Genomic DNA, 14,100 nt, shown 5'->3' with positions numbered 1-14,100 from the left:
GTGTTTTGTGAAGCAACTTCATCACCTTCAGGGATTCCTATAAGGCGAATATTAGTTTTCTTCGAATTATCTGAGAGCTTTCTGAGAGTGAGATTCGTTTTTACTCTCCATTTCTTTTGATCTTTGCATTCCTGGGCTTCCTCAAAAGATTTGTCTTCAGAATCAGAGATCCTTTCTTCTGTGTGTTCCACTCTGTTACAGAGGGATTCCACTGTGTCTTTCAGATCCTTGAGGGCTGCAACCTCTTGTCTCAGTGTTTCAAAATCTTTGATCATTTTATCTTTGAAATTGTTGAGTTCTTGGTACATCTTTTGAATGACTTCTTGAGATATCTTTCGGGTAATTTCTTGAGAAATGTTTTGAATAATTTCTTGAGAGATCTTTTGAATCATTTCTTGAACTTCTACTTCCTTCCTTTCTTCCATTCTGTTAATCTTATTTGCTATCCATGTTCTGAATTCGATTTCTGATATTTCAGCCATTTGCTTGTGGATAGGGTCTTCAATTACGTATGCCCCATTTTTCCTTGGGGGAGTTGATCTATTCTAGTTATTTGAGTTGCCAGAGTTTTTCCACTGATTCCGCCCCATTCTGAGTTTACCTTGCTTGGAGGCCTTATCAGAACTGTTCAGTTGGTGGCTTCTTCTGGTTGCCCAGAGAGAGAGGCAGAGCGTGTCTGTTGTCTACTCCCAGTTCTCAGGTGCTGGGGCAACTGGGGTGCAGTGGAACAGCAGCAGCTGCACGGGAGTGTGCGTGGTCGGATTAGACCTCGCTCAGTCTACTGGGGCAACCAGTGGGCAGGAGACCGGCAGTAGCCGGGTCAGTCCTAGTTCAGCACCCTGGAGCAGTCGGGGGGTGGGGGAATGGCAGCTGTAGTGTAGGGTACACAAGCAACCAGATCAGTCTTAGTTTGGCCCCAGCAGAGTAGCTGGGGGGAGTGGAGGACTCTTTCACCATGGCCTATTGGACATGTGCGGCACTAGCAAGCCGATCTATTCCCTCTCAGCCTGGGAGCCGGTGTGGGGAACTCCTCCACCTCCATTTTTGGGATGCACGTGGCTCTAACAAACAGTTCTTGGTCCACCCAGAGCACTAGACTCCTCCACTGCCTCCTCCAGGGCATGCATGGCTCTAGCAAGCAATTCTGGGCTCACCCAGCACAGGTGCCTGGAGCAGGGAACTCCTCTGCTGGCCCCTGTGGAGTGTGCATGTCTCTAGAAGGCTGTTTGGGGTCTGCCTGGAACGGAGGACTCCTCTGCCACTGCCCGTAGGACACCCGTGGCACTAACAAGCAGTTCTGGGCCCACCCAGAGCCCTGGAGCAGAGATCTCCTCAGCCGCCTGTGGGGTGCACGGCTCTAGCAAGCAGTTTTGGTTCCTCCCAGAGTGGGGGACTCCTCTGCCACCGCCCGCGGGGTGTGCGAGGCTCTAGCAAGTAGTTCTGTGCCTGCCCAGAGGAGGGGAAATCCTCTGTGGCCACCCGCAGCCCGCAGGAGGTGTGTGGCTGTAGCAAGTAGTTCTATGCCCACCCAGAGCCCTGGAGCAGGGATCTACTCTACCGCCTGTGCGGTGTGCGGCTCTAGCAAGCAGTTCTGGGCCCTCCCAGAGTGGGGGACTCATCTGCTGCCACCTGTGGGGGTGTGCAGGGCTCTAGCAACTGATTCTGTGCCTGCCCAGAGCAGTGGGAAGTCCTCTGCTGCCACCTGCCACCGGCAGGAGGTGTGCAGCTCTAGCAAGCAGTTTTGCACCTGCCCAGAGCCCTGTAGCAGGGATCTACTCTGCCACCTGTGGAGCACACGGCTCTAGCAAGCAGTTCTGGGTCCTCCCAGAGTGGGGGACACGTCCTCTGCTACCTGCCGGGGTGCGCAAGGCTCTAACAAGTACTTCTGTGGCTGCCCGGAGCAGGGGAACCCACTCCGGCCATCCGCTGCCTGCGGGAGGCTTGCAGCTCTAGCAACAATTTCTGGACCTGCCCAGAGCCCTGGGGAGGGGTTCTTCTCTGCTGCCTGTGGGGTGTGCGGCTCTGGCAAGCAGTTCTGGTTCCTCCCAAAGTGAGGGACTCGTCCGCCGCCACACACGGGGGTGTGCTAGGCTCTAGCAAGTACTTCTGGGGCTGCCCGGCGCAGGGGGCTTCTCTGCGGCAACCCACCACCTGCGGGAGGGGGACGGCTCTAGTAAGCAGTTCTGGGGCCCACTTTGTACCTGTATTTTATATTCTTAAATGATCTTCCTTGGATTTATAGCTTGCCGAACTTCTTTCTAGGCTCAGCTCCCCATCTTTGGCTTCATAGATTCTGATTCCAACCAGTTTTTCTTCCTTTGCTCAGGAGCCTCTGACCAGGGTTGCTACCAGTTTGCCATCTTCCCATAATCTAACCAAGGACATTTTAAGCAATTAAATAAAATAAATGGAAAATGAAGCTTATAGTAGAACTTGATAATACATAGCATGTTCTGGGTGGCGCCTGTGGCTCAGTGAGTAGGGCGCCAGCCCCACATACCAAAGGTGATGGGTTCAAACCCAGCTCTGGCCTAACTTCAACAACAACAACAACAACAAAATAGCTGGACATTGTAGCAGGCACTTGTAGTCCCAGCTACTCAGGAGGCTGAGGCAAGAGAATCGCCTAAGCCCAAGGAGTTGGAAGTTACTGTGAGGTGTGACTTCATAGCACTCTACTGAGGGTTAATAAGTGAAACTGTCTCAAAAAAAAAAAAAATGGCATGTTCTTATCAATTCATTTGTCTCTTACATCCTCAAAATTCTTGGATCTACACAAATTTTATTATTTTGGATGAATTTATTTTGTTAATGTAGTCATTTAAGATATCGACGTAGATGTTTTAAATGCAGCAGTAAGAAGAAAACTGTGAATAGAGCTGTACTAAATTTTGATCCTACCATCCAAGGCAATGCTTTCTAAGCCATATTTATTATTTGTATTGTTCTTAGTCACTACTGGCAACATTTAAAAACAAAGTAAAAATAACAATAAATAACTATAATGCTTGTGATCTCTAATTGTGATCTCTAATAAGTGATGATGAAGATAGACAGTCGTATTGGATAAATTTCCAGACTCAATACCCTCTCCAACAGTACGATAACTGTAACAAGAAGATGGAGCTTCTCATTGCTTTTTCTCAGCTTAGAATGTGCACTTTGGCAACTCAAACACTTTACTTCGTTGTGCATGTCCAGGAGTATTTATGAAACACTGTGAATATTGATTCTGGTGTTATATATAAATTTTAGGATGTAGGCAAAGTTATAACAGAATCTGTGAATAATGATGATTGACTATATATACTTATATGAATATAAATACAAACAAATATACATGGGCACATATACATATATGTAACTATGTATCCGTATTATCCATATATATTACACATAATTAGAAAACAGCTAATTCCTAATTATGTTACAAATAAATTATAAAATTATTAAATTGTTAATCTAAAAGCAAGGAATATTATGAGTCAGAGTTATTCATATTGTTCCTTTTCATAATGACACATAAGCTTATTCCAGCCTGATGTATCTTTCAGTTATTTTGATAGCAAAATTAAGAGGAAAAACTATATAATATGATACTTTTTATATCTATGCTTCAATATTAGAAATTTACATTTTTCTTAGAAACATTGAAGTAGAGAAACTAAAAAGAAGATAACAAAGAAAATCAAGAAATACTTAGGTAGTAAAAAACTTACACAGAACTTAAATTTATCAAAACTCTTTTGGCTGTTAAAAAAAAAAAAAGGACAATATTATTGTCATTGTATAACTGAGAGAAGTATTGTGACCTAAGAATCACAATTCTATTATACATTAAACATGTTTAACATAAACATTAATGTGTATATGTAACAAGGATCTCATATGTTACTAATCAATATCATAGATGGATATGGCTGGGAAATATACTTTCTGCTTTTATTTCTCAACTTCTCCTAACAGTAAAAGAAAATACATTACATTCTCCAGGACTATAGTGGGTAAAAGCTAATTAGTGATGAGTTGCAAGCAAGATATTTAAAAAGGGGGTGAGGAGAGGACAAGGACTTCACAGGAAAGACAGATATTCTAGAATAAAGAAATAGCCTTACTGTGAGCTAAAAAGAAAGAAATCAATCCAAGGAAAATAAACAAAGGAAGAACTTTGTAGTCCAACTGAGATGTGGAAATGTGCCTGGGCGGGAGGATGAGTGGTGACAACATAGAAAGAGAGACAACAAAGAAAGAAAGTGGTGACAACAAACAAGAGATCTGAGCCTTTGATCAAAAATTATAATAACAAATTTTTGCTCAGGAATATGTTGAGTGTTTTCTCAAAAATGAGATAAACTAACAGGCTATACACCTAATACTAGTATCCAAAATTACATATTTTCACATTCTTTGGACTCTTGCTAATGGAGCTTTATATACTTATTATCACTGCATGGCAACTTTATTTCCACCTACCTGAAAATCTTAACTGCACTGAAGCTCTGCTGATAAATGATAATTCTTCTGTCCCAGTCAGAACCAGCCAGCGCATAGCCATGGTGATGTAACAATATATAAAAATCTTGAGGTTGATAAATGGTTTTAAATTTTGTTTTTCAATAACAGGTCAGCATCTACTTTAAAAGCAAGAGCCAGATTCTTAGATTTGATGATTGAGTTGACCCTGCTAATTTTATACAGGAAGAGGATAAGACTTAAATAAAATGTATGTTCAAAAGATTCTATGTATCACAATTGTATCTCCAATTTAGCTGCTGAATCTTGCTTAATATCTTTTTACCTCAGCATCTTCTCTGTAAAATGAAGGCATTGATAAAACTGTCCTTAAAATTTTATGTACACTGACACCTAGATTAAAAGTCAATTGCCAAGTCTTGTGAACATTCTAAACCAGTGGTTCTCAACTGTCCTAATGCCACAACCCTTTAATACACTTCTTCATGTTGTGGTGACCCCCAAACATAAATTATTTTCATTGCTACTTTGTAACTGTAATTTTGCTACTGTTATGAATTGTAATGTAAATATCTGAGATACAGGATGTGTTTTCATGGTTCCAAAGGGGTTGCAACCCACAGGTTGAGAACGGCTGTTGTAAACTATGCTATATTTACTACAAAGAACAAGTTTGTGTATTTGGTAGTAAGAGGCAGAAAATGTAAAACTGTCATAGCTGCTGTGCTGTTATTTACCAAATTGTTTGCACTTAAACATTTAATTCAGTTTCACACATTATTTACTCTAGTAGACAAAACAGGATGGGCTTTAGGGGTAGTTTTGCTCAGTAAAGGTAGAAAAGATCTGAAGGACCTTAAGAGAGTCAATTTATGACATGTAATAACAATACATACAAACTGCTTGTCTCATGTGTAGTTAAGGTGCACAGACAATGGTTATGTGCAAAAATAAAAACATAATGAAATAGAATTCATAAAGTAAGTACTGTACTATAAATGTAATCACTTCCTAGCCAAGTGCTCATTGACCAAGTAAGTATTAAACATAATTCGCTTTCTTTAAGATTACAGTTCATTGAAAAATGAGGGGATAACAAAAGTAAAAGTTTTTCAGCCTATTTCTCTGGTCGTAGAGAACTAAATTAGAAAATGACTGTAGGATAGAATGACAGGTCTGTTTTTACTTCTCTAACTGTTCTCCAAACATCTTTCCAAAAGGAACGTATAATTCCTCTACTAGGTATATATCCAGAAAACCAAAAATCACACTACAACAAAGATATTTGTACCAGAATGTTTATTGCAGCCCAATTCATAATTACTAAGTCATGAAAGAAGCCCAAGTGCCCATCGACCCATGAATGGATCAATAAATTGTGGTATATGTACACCATGGAATATTATGCAGCCTTAAAGAAAGATGGAGACTTTACCTCTTTCTCCTTTCATGTTTACATGGATGGAGCTGGAACATATTCTTCTTAGGAAAGTATCTCAAGAATGGAAGAAAAAGTATCCAATGTACTTACTCCTACTATGAAACTACTTTATACCTTTATATGAAAGCTAGAACCCAATTATAGCCCAAGAATATAGGGAAAGGGGAAAGGGAGGGGAGGGGAGGGGGGAGGATGGATGGAGGGAGGGTAATTGGTGGGACTACACCTATAGTGCATCTTACAAGGGTACATGTGAAACTTACTGAATGTAGAATATAAATGTCTTAAAATAATAACTAAGAAAATGCCATGAAGGCTATGTTGACCAGTTTGATAAAAATATTTCAAATTGTATATAAAACCAGCACGTTGTACCCATGATTGAATTAATGTACACAGCTATGATTTAATTAAAAAAAAGAAAATAACTGTAAATATACCTTATTCAGTGAAGCACTATGGAAAAATTAATTATTTTTTGGTATAAATCATTTATTAGTCATTGCTGTTCAAATTACTACTTACATTCTCTAAATCACAATTAACTTCAGAATTTCTTAGTGAACCGTCCCTGGATTCTACTATATAGATTTGCTGGGTCTTGACACTATAGATGATGGGGTTCATCAGGGGAGGGAAGATGATGTAGATGTTGCCCATGAGGACGTGGACCACAGGAGAGAGGTGCTTCCCAAAGTGGTGCACCATGGTCAGGCCAATGATTGGGATGTAGAAAACCAGGACGGCACTGATGTGGGAGACACAGGTCTGCAAAGTCTTGAGTCGCTCCTCCCGGGATGCAGTAGCCAAAACAGAGTGCAGGATCAGAATGTAGGATATGAGAATTAACAGAGAATCAGACAAAAGTATACAAATCACCAGAGCCAAGGCATAGAAACTGTTGAAGCGGATGTCAGAGCAGGCTAGTCTCAGTAGGTCTTGATGTAGACAGAAAGAGTGGGAGAGGACACGGGAATGGCAGTAGTGAAAAAACTTTAGGCGGACTATGGGAGCAATGATGAACATGAAACTCCTAACTAAAATCCCCAGCCCAGTTTTGATGATCCTGGCACTGGTTAGTATAGATGTATACAGTTATTTGGTTGTTTTTCTAAAGCATTTGTCTATGAAGGATGTTCCCCACTAAATAAATAAATAAAGTAGAATGATGAATATTGGGAATTATTTTCTTATTTTACTTCTTTGGACATGTTTTCTCTCTGGGAAGAATCAATAGTGGAAAAATGAAGTTATATTACAGGTCATTTGCTGGGTAGGCAAAGGTAAGCAGAGATAGTAGTTTCCCTTTGTCCCTGGTGTTGCTTTCTGTCATTTCAGTCAATGGTCAACTACAGTGAAAACAATAGGTGATTTTAGCACAGTAAGATGTTCTGAGAAAGAGACAGAGAAAGAAAGGGAGAGAGAGAAGCTACATTTTATTATAGTTGAATTTTTATTACACTATGTCATTATGTGTTTTATTTTATTGTTAGTTATTGTAGTTAATATCTTTCTGTGACTAGGTTCAAATTAAATTTTCCCATAGATATGTCTGTATAGGAGAAATTGGAGTATATGTATGCCTAGGTACGATTAGCAGTTTCATGCATCCATTATGCATCTTCAGATAAATTTATCTCCAGCAGGGGGGACTGCTTACTCCACATGAAATGAATCAGAATCTGAATCTATTGTACATGACTTTTATATTATTTTGAATGTTGTATATGTGTTTTAAGTGCTTAAAACTTGCATTTTAAGTTTTAAATGCTGTAAAATAAATTAAAATGTCTACTTTTGTTATTATAGGTGAAACAAAATTGTTGTGTCTGTTACTCTTTGATACATATGACACAAATTTATAATCATAGTTATTGATATTATTTACTGATTATTTACTGTTTAGTACTAGTTACTGAACATAAAGGTAATATTTTGTTCAATTTTGGACAATGCAAACTTAGGAGAGTATTGAATTTATGATTTAATAATGTATAAATATTTTATACCAATTATTTCTATTCTTATCTTCCTTATTACATTCTGAAGTGACATTGTATAGCAAAATTACTAAAGAGTGAATAATTTAAAATAATATGTATTGCTGTAATTTTATTACTCTTCATAAAAGAGGTACTATTGTGTAATTATAACTGTTAATGTTTACTTAGTATTTTTACGAGCATGGAATTAAAAGAATGGGAAGTCATAATCAGATTAGGGCCATGTATGCCAAATTTTTTTCAGTAAGATGATATTCAGTGCCTTTGATGATGTGAGCATGTTTTGATAGATATATAAACATGGACAAGAAAACAAGCACAAGGACAATTATCCCAGTCTGTTGCAGGGTCGGGAAAAATACTCATTTTGGCAATGGAAGAAGACATATCCAAATCTAATAATAATTCTCTGTAGAAAGCAAATGATTTGCTTATAGCATTCTTTAGTCTATAATAATTGTTTGCCCAAATTTGTTTACACACCACTGTTACATCTGTCATATAAAAGATAGAATGTGGGCTTGCTTCGGCAATACGTATACTAAAATTGGAACGATACAGAGAAGATTAGCATGGCCCCTGCGCAAGGATGACACGTAAATTTGTGAAGCCTTCCATATATATATATTTTTAAAGATAGAATGTCTTAGATGCACAAAGAAGGATAATACTTTCAAATGAATATTGGAATAGTATGAAGCTCAATATGTGAGAATTTAATGTGGGCTGAGAGAATGTCAGTGAAGATAAAAACTTAAGCCAGCCCAGCATGGTTAGGAACACAGGCATTGAAGTTAGACTTTCTAGGTTCAAATGTTAACTAGCTGCATAGTGTTGGTAAGCTAGTGACCCAGTGATTTCCAACTAATTAATTAAATTATTTTCAAAGTTTCAAAATACAGTAAGAATTTCTTTTATTACTCTTTTTTAAATCAAATTAATTTAAATGTCCTATGGAGGTTTAACTATAGGTTCAAGTGTGCTATGAGATAAAAAAGTTTTTAAAAAAACCTCTGTGTTAACCTGTCATAACTCAAATTACTGTCCATAAACCATCACCCATAATATCAGCTATTGCTTAGTGCTGACATGAGGATTACAAACTATAATATATTTTATATGTCTGGACTAGTAATTGGAACATCTAATGGAGTAGGTAAGTGTTTGTTGAATAATATAAATGCACACCATGAAGATAATTTTTGAGCACTGTGAAATAATAGTTCCTTTTGTTATTCTCTTCAAATTAAGAATAGAATGTCCCTGAGGACATAGAATAAATTTTTACTCATTAGTCTCAATTTCTACCCATTATTTTCCTCCCTCAGGATGTAACTCCCAGCACTGTAACTCTCCTCTGATGCAAGGACTTAAGAATATATAAACTGTTTTTGTAGAAATGGAGAAGTGAATATATCCTTGAGGTTTTACGGCTCACTTGAGATTTGAACCAGCATTACTGGATAGAAGAGACAGACTAAAGTTCAGCATATCTGGAAAACTGATAGGTAACTATTTTTCACAATGATGCTTAAATATTAATACACATTTGGAAATAAACTCCTATCACAATCTTCAGTTACTTAGGAAAAGATAAAATCTATTGAAATAATTTTTTTCTTTTTTTTTCCTTTACTGTTTTCCTAGGTAGAAACAGAATAAGATTTTTAGTGGACAGATGTGCTTGGATAGAGGATGTGAAAAAAGGAACAGTAATTGTGACTTTCTAATTTAATCAAAAGAACTTCAAAATACCTGATTCCACACCTTGCCTCCAATATGTGTACACGAAAAATTAAAGTTAAATGAATTTTGTCTATGAAACGGAAGTAATTTCTGATTCATAGAATAAAAACTGACATTTAAATGCCTGCTTATCTTGCTCCTGACACCAACTCCTCAGACTTTCTCCTTACAGGCTTCCCTGGCCTGGAAAAGGAGTATCCTTTGCTCTCCATCCCTTTCTCCTGCATCTATGCGATTGTACTCTCTGGGAACTGCCTGGTGCTGCACGTGATCCGTACAGAGCCAAGCCTGCATGAGCCCATGTTCTACTTCCTGGCCATGCTGGCTCTCACCGACCTGTGCATGGGGCTGTCCACAGTACACACTGTATTGGGAATCTTATGGGGCCTCAGCCAGGAGATTAGTCTGGATGCCTGCATTGCTCAGACCTTCTTTGTTCATGGTCTATCACTCATGGAGTCTGGAGTCCTTCTTGCCATGGCTTTTGATCGTTTTACAGCAATCTGTAACCCTCTGAGGTATACATCTATACTAACCAATGCCAGGATCATCAAAATTGGGCTGGGGATTTTAGTTAGGAGTTTTGCGTTCATCATTGCTCCCATAGTCCGCCTAAAGTTTTTTCATTACTGCCGTTCCCGTGTCCTCTCCCACTCTTTCTGTCTACACCAAGACTTACTGAGACTAGCCTGCTCTGACATCCGCTTCAACAGTTTCTACGCCTTGGCTCTGGTGATTTGTATACTTTTGTCTGATTCTCTGTTAATTCTCATATCCTACATTCTGATCCTGCGCTCTGTTTTGGCTATTGCATCCCGGGAGGAGCGACTCAAGACTTTGCAGACCTGTGTCTCCCACATCAGTGCCGTCCTGGTTTTCTACATCCCAATCATCGGTCTGACCATGGTGCACCGTTTTGGCAAGCACCTCTCTCCTGTGGTCCACGTCCTCATGGGCAACATCTACATCATCTTCCCTCCCCTGATGAACCCCATCATCTATAGTGTCAAGACCCAGCAAATCCGTAGCAGGCTCCAAAAGTGGTTCTCTATAAAGATAAAATAAAGCACTTTAAAGAGGTGAGAATCTTATATGCAGAAAATGTTGATAGAGAAAAGTAAAAATTAGTTTTTTTAAGGAATACAAAAATAAAGCAATTAAATATTAATACCGCATACAGCATAACGGTTGGTAAACAATTTATATGCATCAAGAATGGTTTTATTTGTGGTTTTAAATTCATACAGAATGTTGAAAATCTTGACAGTAGATTTATTCATCCCATGTCTTCATCATTTCTGCCAAGAAAAAATGATACTTTTGTTGTCCATAAGCATTTATCTTGCAAGAAGCATCCAGAAGGAATTCATCTAAACACACTGTTTATTGTGTCTCTCATCAAAGGAGACACATTTTAATCACTATTTGGTATGTTCACCTTGATCAACAGAGAAGCTACAGTTAATCTTCAACCTCAACCTCAGACTGGTTAATAGTAGCTCGCTCTTGAGCCATTCCAAAGCATCATCATTCTTCTCTTCTCAGTAATCTCTCACTAGATAACATTGTTTCTTGCTTCTTAGAGAAACTTTTATCATTATTCTTCTTAATATAGGTCATTGTGTGTATTTAAGCTATACAACTTGCTTTACAAGATATTGTGTATAACCATCAATGAGATATAATTAGGGAAATAGTTTTATCCCCATCTAACTTATAATCAAAGAGATGGAGTTTAAAATAGTAATGATTATTTTGCTTACAAAAATGAATTTTTTCATAGATTGCCATAATAATTTTGTTCAAGTAGGAAACAATCAAAAATACTTAATAGCATATTAATATAATACACTTATTTACTAGTCAACAAAATGAGTTAAGAAATTAAGTTATTTGGGGGTGATAGAAGAAAACAATAAAAGAAATAAATGTAATTATTTACTTCAAATTTACTATATAAATATGTACAATGCAAAATTTTTTCTAACAATTTGTTAAGATTATAAATACCATTAGAAATTAAAATAAAATGCTGAATTCTGTTCAAAAATACAGCAAGACATAGACGTAAATGTAAATGTAGACATAAATGTGCATAAAGACATGTAGAAACCATTGTCATTGCGATAATGGGCTTCCATGAGCATACACTGCCAGAAGAGCACATAGACACACATTACTGTCTTTACTATAGTGACTCCCCTAAAACAATTCTATAGTTAACCCTGCATTAAAAAAAATGACAACATTTAACTCAATTTTAAATGATTATAGCCTCTATGGAAAGTTAAAAATTAGAGAAACCAAAAATTTGAAAAATTAAAAGTCTTGTAAAGTAATACCTTGGACTATGTTTTGAGAGTAATAAAACATAAAACAGCATTATCTCACGCAGCAACATATATGAAGAAAGAATATGTAAACAATTCAACATAATAGAATATTATGTGCACACATAACAGTAGATATTCAGAAAAATGGTGAATAAATTTAATGAATATTTATTGACATATCAGTTGGGAAAGTAGAGATTATTTAAATGCCATATGAGAAATTTTAAAACTGAGTGTATACTTAACTTCTTAACCCAAATACAAACATTTCAATATCCCAAAATCATTCCTAGCCTGATCAAATATGTAAGCATTCAAATTAAACTGAAAAATGAAGGAAAAACTTTCCTTTAAATAAGAAGTTTTTTTTTTTTTTTTTTTTTTGGCATAAGATATACCTTCTAAATGAGCACAGGAAATGAAAATTCATAACGTAAGGCTTTTTCCATTGACAACACACACAAGCCCAAAGAATAACAAATAACAAACTACAAATACTTGCAATTCAACACAACATCAATTAGTTTACTGAGGAAAAACATTCTTCTTACAAAAAACTCAGCAAAGACAAAAAAAAAAAGGATACATGATAGAGTTTAAAGTTTAAATTGCTTGTATAAGAGAGTAAAATGGTTGATATTAAGCGAGGCTAAATCTTATTTAGAATTAAATAATCAAAGTTTTGAAAAAAGTTAGTCAAATAAAATTGCATAGTTTGTATACAATAGTATTGAGTGTTGTGAAACCTCTATAGAGACTCTTGCATACTTTTTAATACAGAAACAAATTAGCAGATTTTTTGGGATAAATATCTTAATGCTACCAAAATATTAAGTCATCACTCACACTAATTCTGAAATTCCTTAGTTAGGTACAGTGGGGAATTATTACTTAAATGCTATTATAAACTTTCTATACTTTTTGGGTTTGTCAGCTAATACTTAATCACTTCATAGTAATAATTAAAATGTTTCGTGGCTCTGTAGCCTTACACTGATAAAACTACTAACTAGAAAACTTTGTTAGTTTGCATTTTAATGACTGGGTTTTCTAAGAAAGTCAATTACATGGTATCTTATGTAAAACACACTCAGGATTTAATAATAATCAAAAGCAATTTTCTTCAATCTAAGTGATGATCTCCCACAACATATCTTCATTGCTATTAAAACCTAAGACCTGCATGTTACTTATTCAAAATAATGTTGGTGCCATATATATAAAAGTAGGTGATTATTTTTATTTACAATCAAATAATTAGAAGGTTCTAAAGCAGTCGTTCTCAACCTTCCTAATGCCATGGCCCTTTAATACTGCTGTCCTAAAGATACATATGTTTAATTTCAAAGGATATTCACATTATTCCCAAAAGGCATAAATATACCCAGATAGAAAGAACATAATGTAGTGATAGAAAAATTAAATAGTCTTTATTTAAAATTTAGCACCATCACTTGCTAGTCATATGTGTTTAGGTCATTCATAAGTGTTAGTGTGCATCAATGTTCTTATCTATTAAACCTGGAAACCAGTAGAACATGATTTAAGGCTATTGTAAAGATTAAACAGGTTAGTATATATAAAAGGTTTAATATGGTTTCTGGAGTAAACAATTGAATGAGTTATTACTATGATTACTAATTATTTTTATTATGATTATTGTATCTTGAAGGTGATAGTGATAGCAGTTTTCTTCTAACCACAGTCACTCTTACTTTTAACTGTGTCTATGTTCTTTCCAAAGAGCCTAGCTTAGCTTAGCTTTAGACCAATAGAGCACATATAGTAGAAACACTTTGGGAGCAGGCCATACCAAGTGTAAGAAGACCCTTGCTACCTATCGACTTGGCTGTATTTGCAAGGATTTCTCATGAGAAAGTGAAAAAATCAGAAAAGCAGAGCAAAACTCAGATAAAATAAAAGTGGAGCTCAGAGAAAAGAAGAAAAAGAAGTACCTGAAATGTGCCTATAATTTCTATAATTTCTACTCTGTGTTTCCAATTATGTTTTGTGCCATAAGTACACTGGTAATTGTATATTTAAAGTTAATAGTTTCTGTAAATCTTTTCAGAGTTCATCTCTCTTGCTTGAGTTTCTCACAATT

The 14,100-nt window shown here is 36.6% G+C and overlaps 2 protein-coding genes and 1 non-coding gene across 3 annotated transcripts; 2 read left to right on the top strand and 1 right to left on the bottom strand.

Moving 5' to 3' along the window:
* Positions 1-1,872: 1,872 nt before the first annotated feature.
* LOC100951807 (olfactory receptor 51V1-like) lies at positions 1,873-9,762 on the bottom strand. The gene is made up of 4 exons (XM_003781434.1): positions 9,673-9,762; positions 9,009-9,045; positions 6,440-7,008; positions 1,873-2,151 (listed from the first exon to the last, which is right to left on the bottom strand). Exons 1-4 carry the CDS (start codon positions 9,760-9,762, stop codon positions 1,873-1,875), a joined length of 975 nt encoding a protein of 324 aa, XP_003781482.1.
* On the top strand, positions 8,437-8,541 carry LOC111724434. The gene has a single exon (XR_002772734.1). It is a non-coding gene; the product is annotated as a U6 spliceosomal RNA (small nuclear RNA).
* A 42-nt stretch (positions 9,763-9,804) lies between the features above and the next one.
* On the top strand, positions 9,805-10,728 carry LOC100951487 (olfactory receptor 51V1-like). Its single transcript, XM_012806908.1, has one exon. It carries the CDS (start codon positions 9,964-9,966, stop codon positions 10,726-10,728), a length of 765 nt encoding a protein of 254 aa, XP_012662362.1. The 5' UTR covers positions 9,805-9,963.
* Positions 10,729-14,100: the final 3,372 nt, after the last annotated feature.

Source organism: Otolemur garnettii, unplaced genomic scaffold, assembly GCF_000181295.1.
Source record: "Otolemur garnettii isolate 467f Iridium unplaced genomic scaffold, OtoGar3 scaffold00001, whole genome shotgun sequence".
Lineage (NCBI taxonomy): Eukaryota > Metazoa > Chordata > Mammalia > Primates > Galagidae > Otolemur > Otolemur garnettii.
Note: the sequence above shows the minus strand (reverse complement) of the source record. Positions and strands in the feature narration are given on the sequence as shown.

What these genes read in the sequence shown, in the direction of transcription:
- LOC100951487 (XM_012806908.1), top strand. Translation starts at nt 9,964, where the DNA reads ATGTTCTACTTCCTGGCCATGCTGGCTCTCACCGACCTGTGCATGGGG.
- LOC100951807 (XM_003781434.1), bottom strand. Translation starts at nt 9,762, where the DNA reads ATGAATCAGAAATTACTTCCGTTTCATAGACAAAATTCATTTAACTTT. An exon ending in GAGGCAAGGTGTGGAATCAG is followed by an intron (nt 9,046 to 9,672) that starts GTATTTTGAAGT and finishes TCCAATTACTAG; the next exon opens with TCCAGACATATAAAATATAT. An exon ending in TATTATAGTTTGTAATCCTC is followed by an intron (nt 7,009 to 9,008) that starts ATGTCAGCACTA and finishes CAACCAAATAAC; the next exon opens with TGTATACATCTATACTAACC.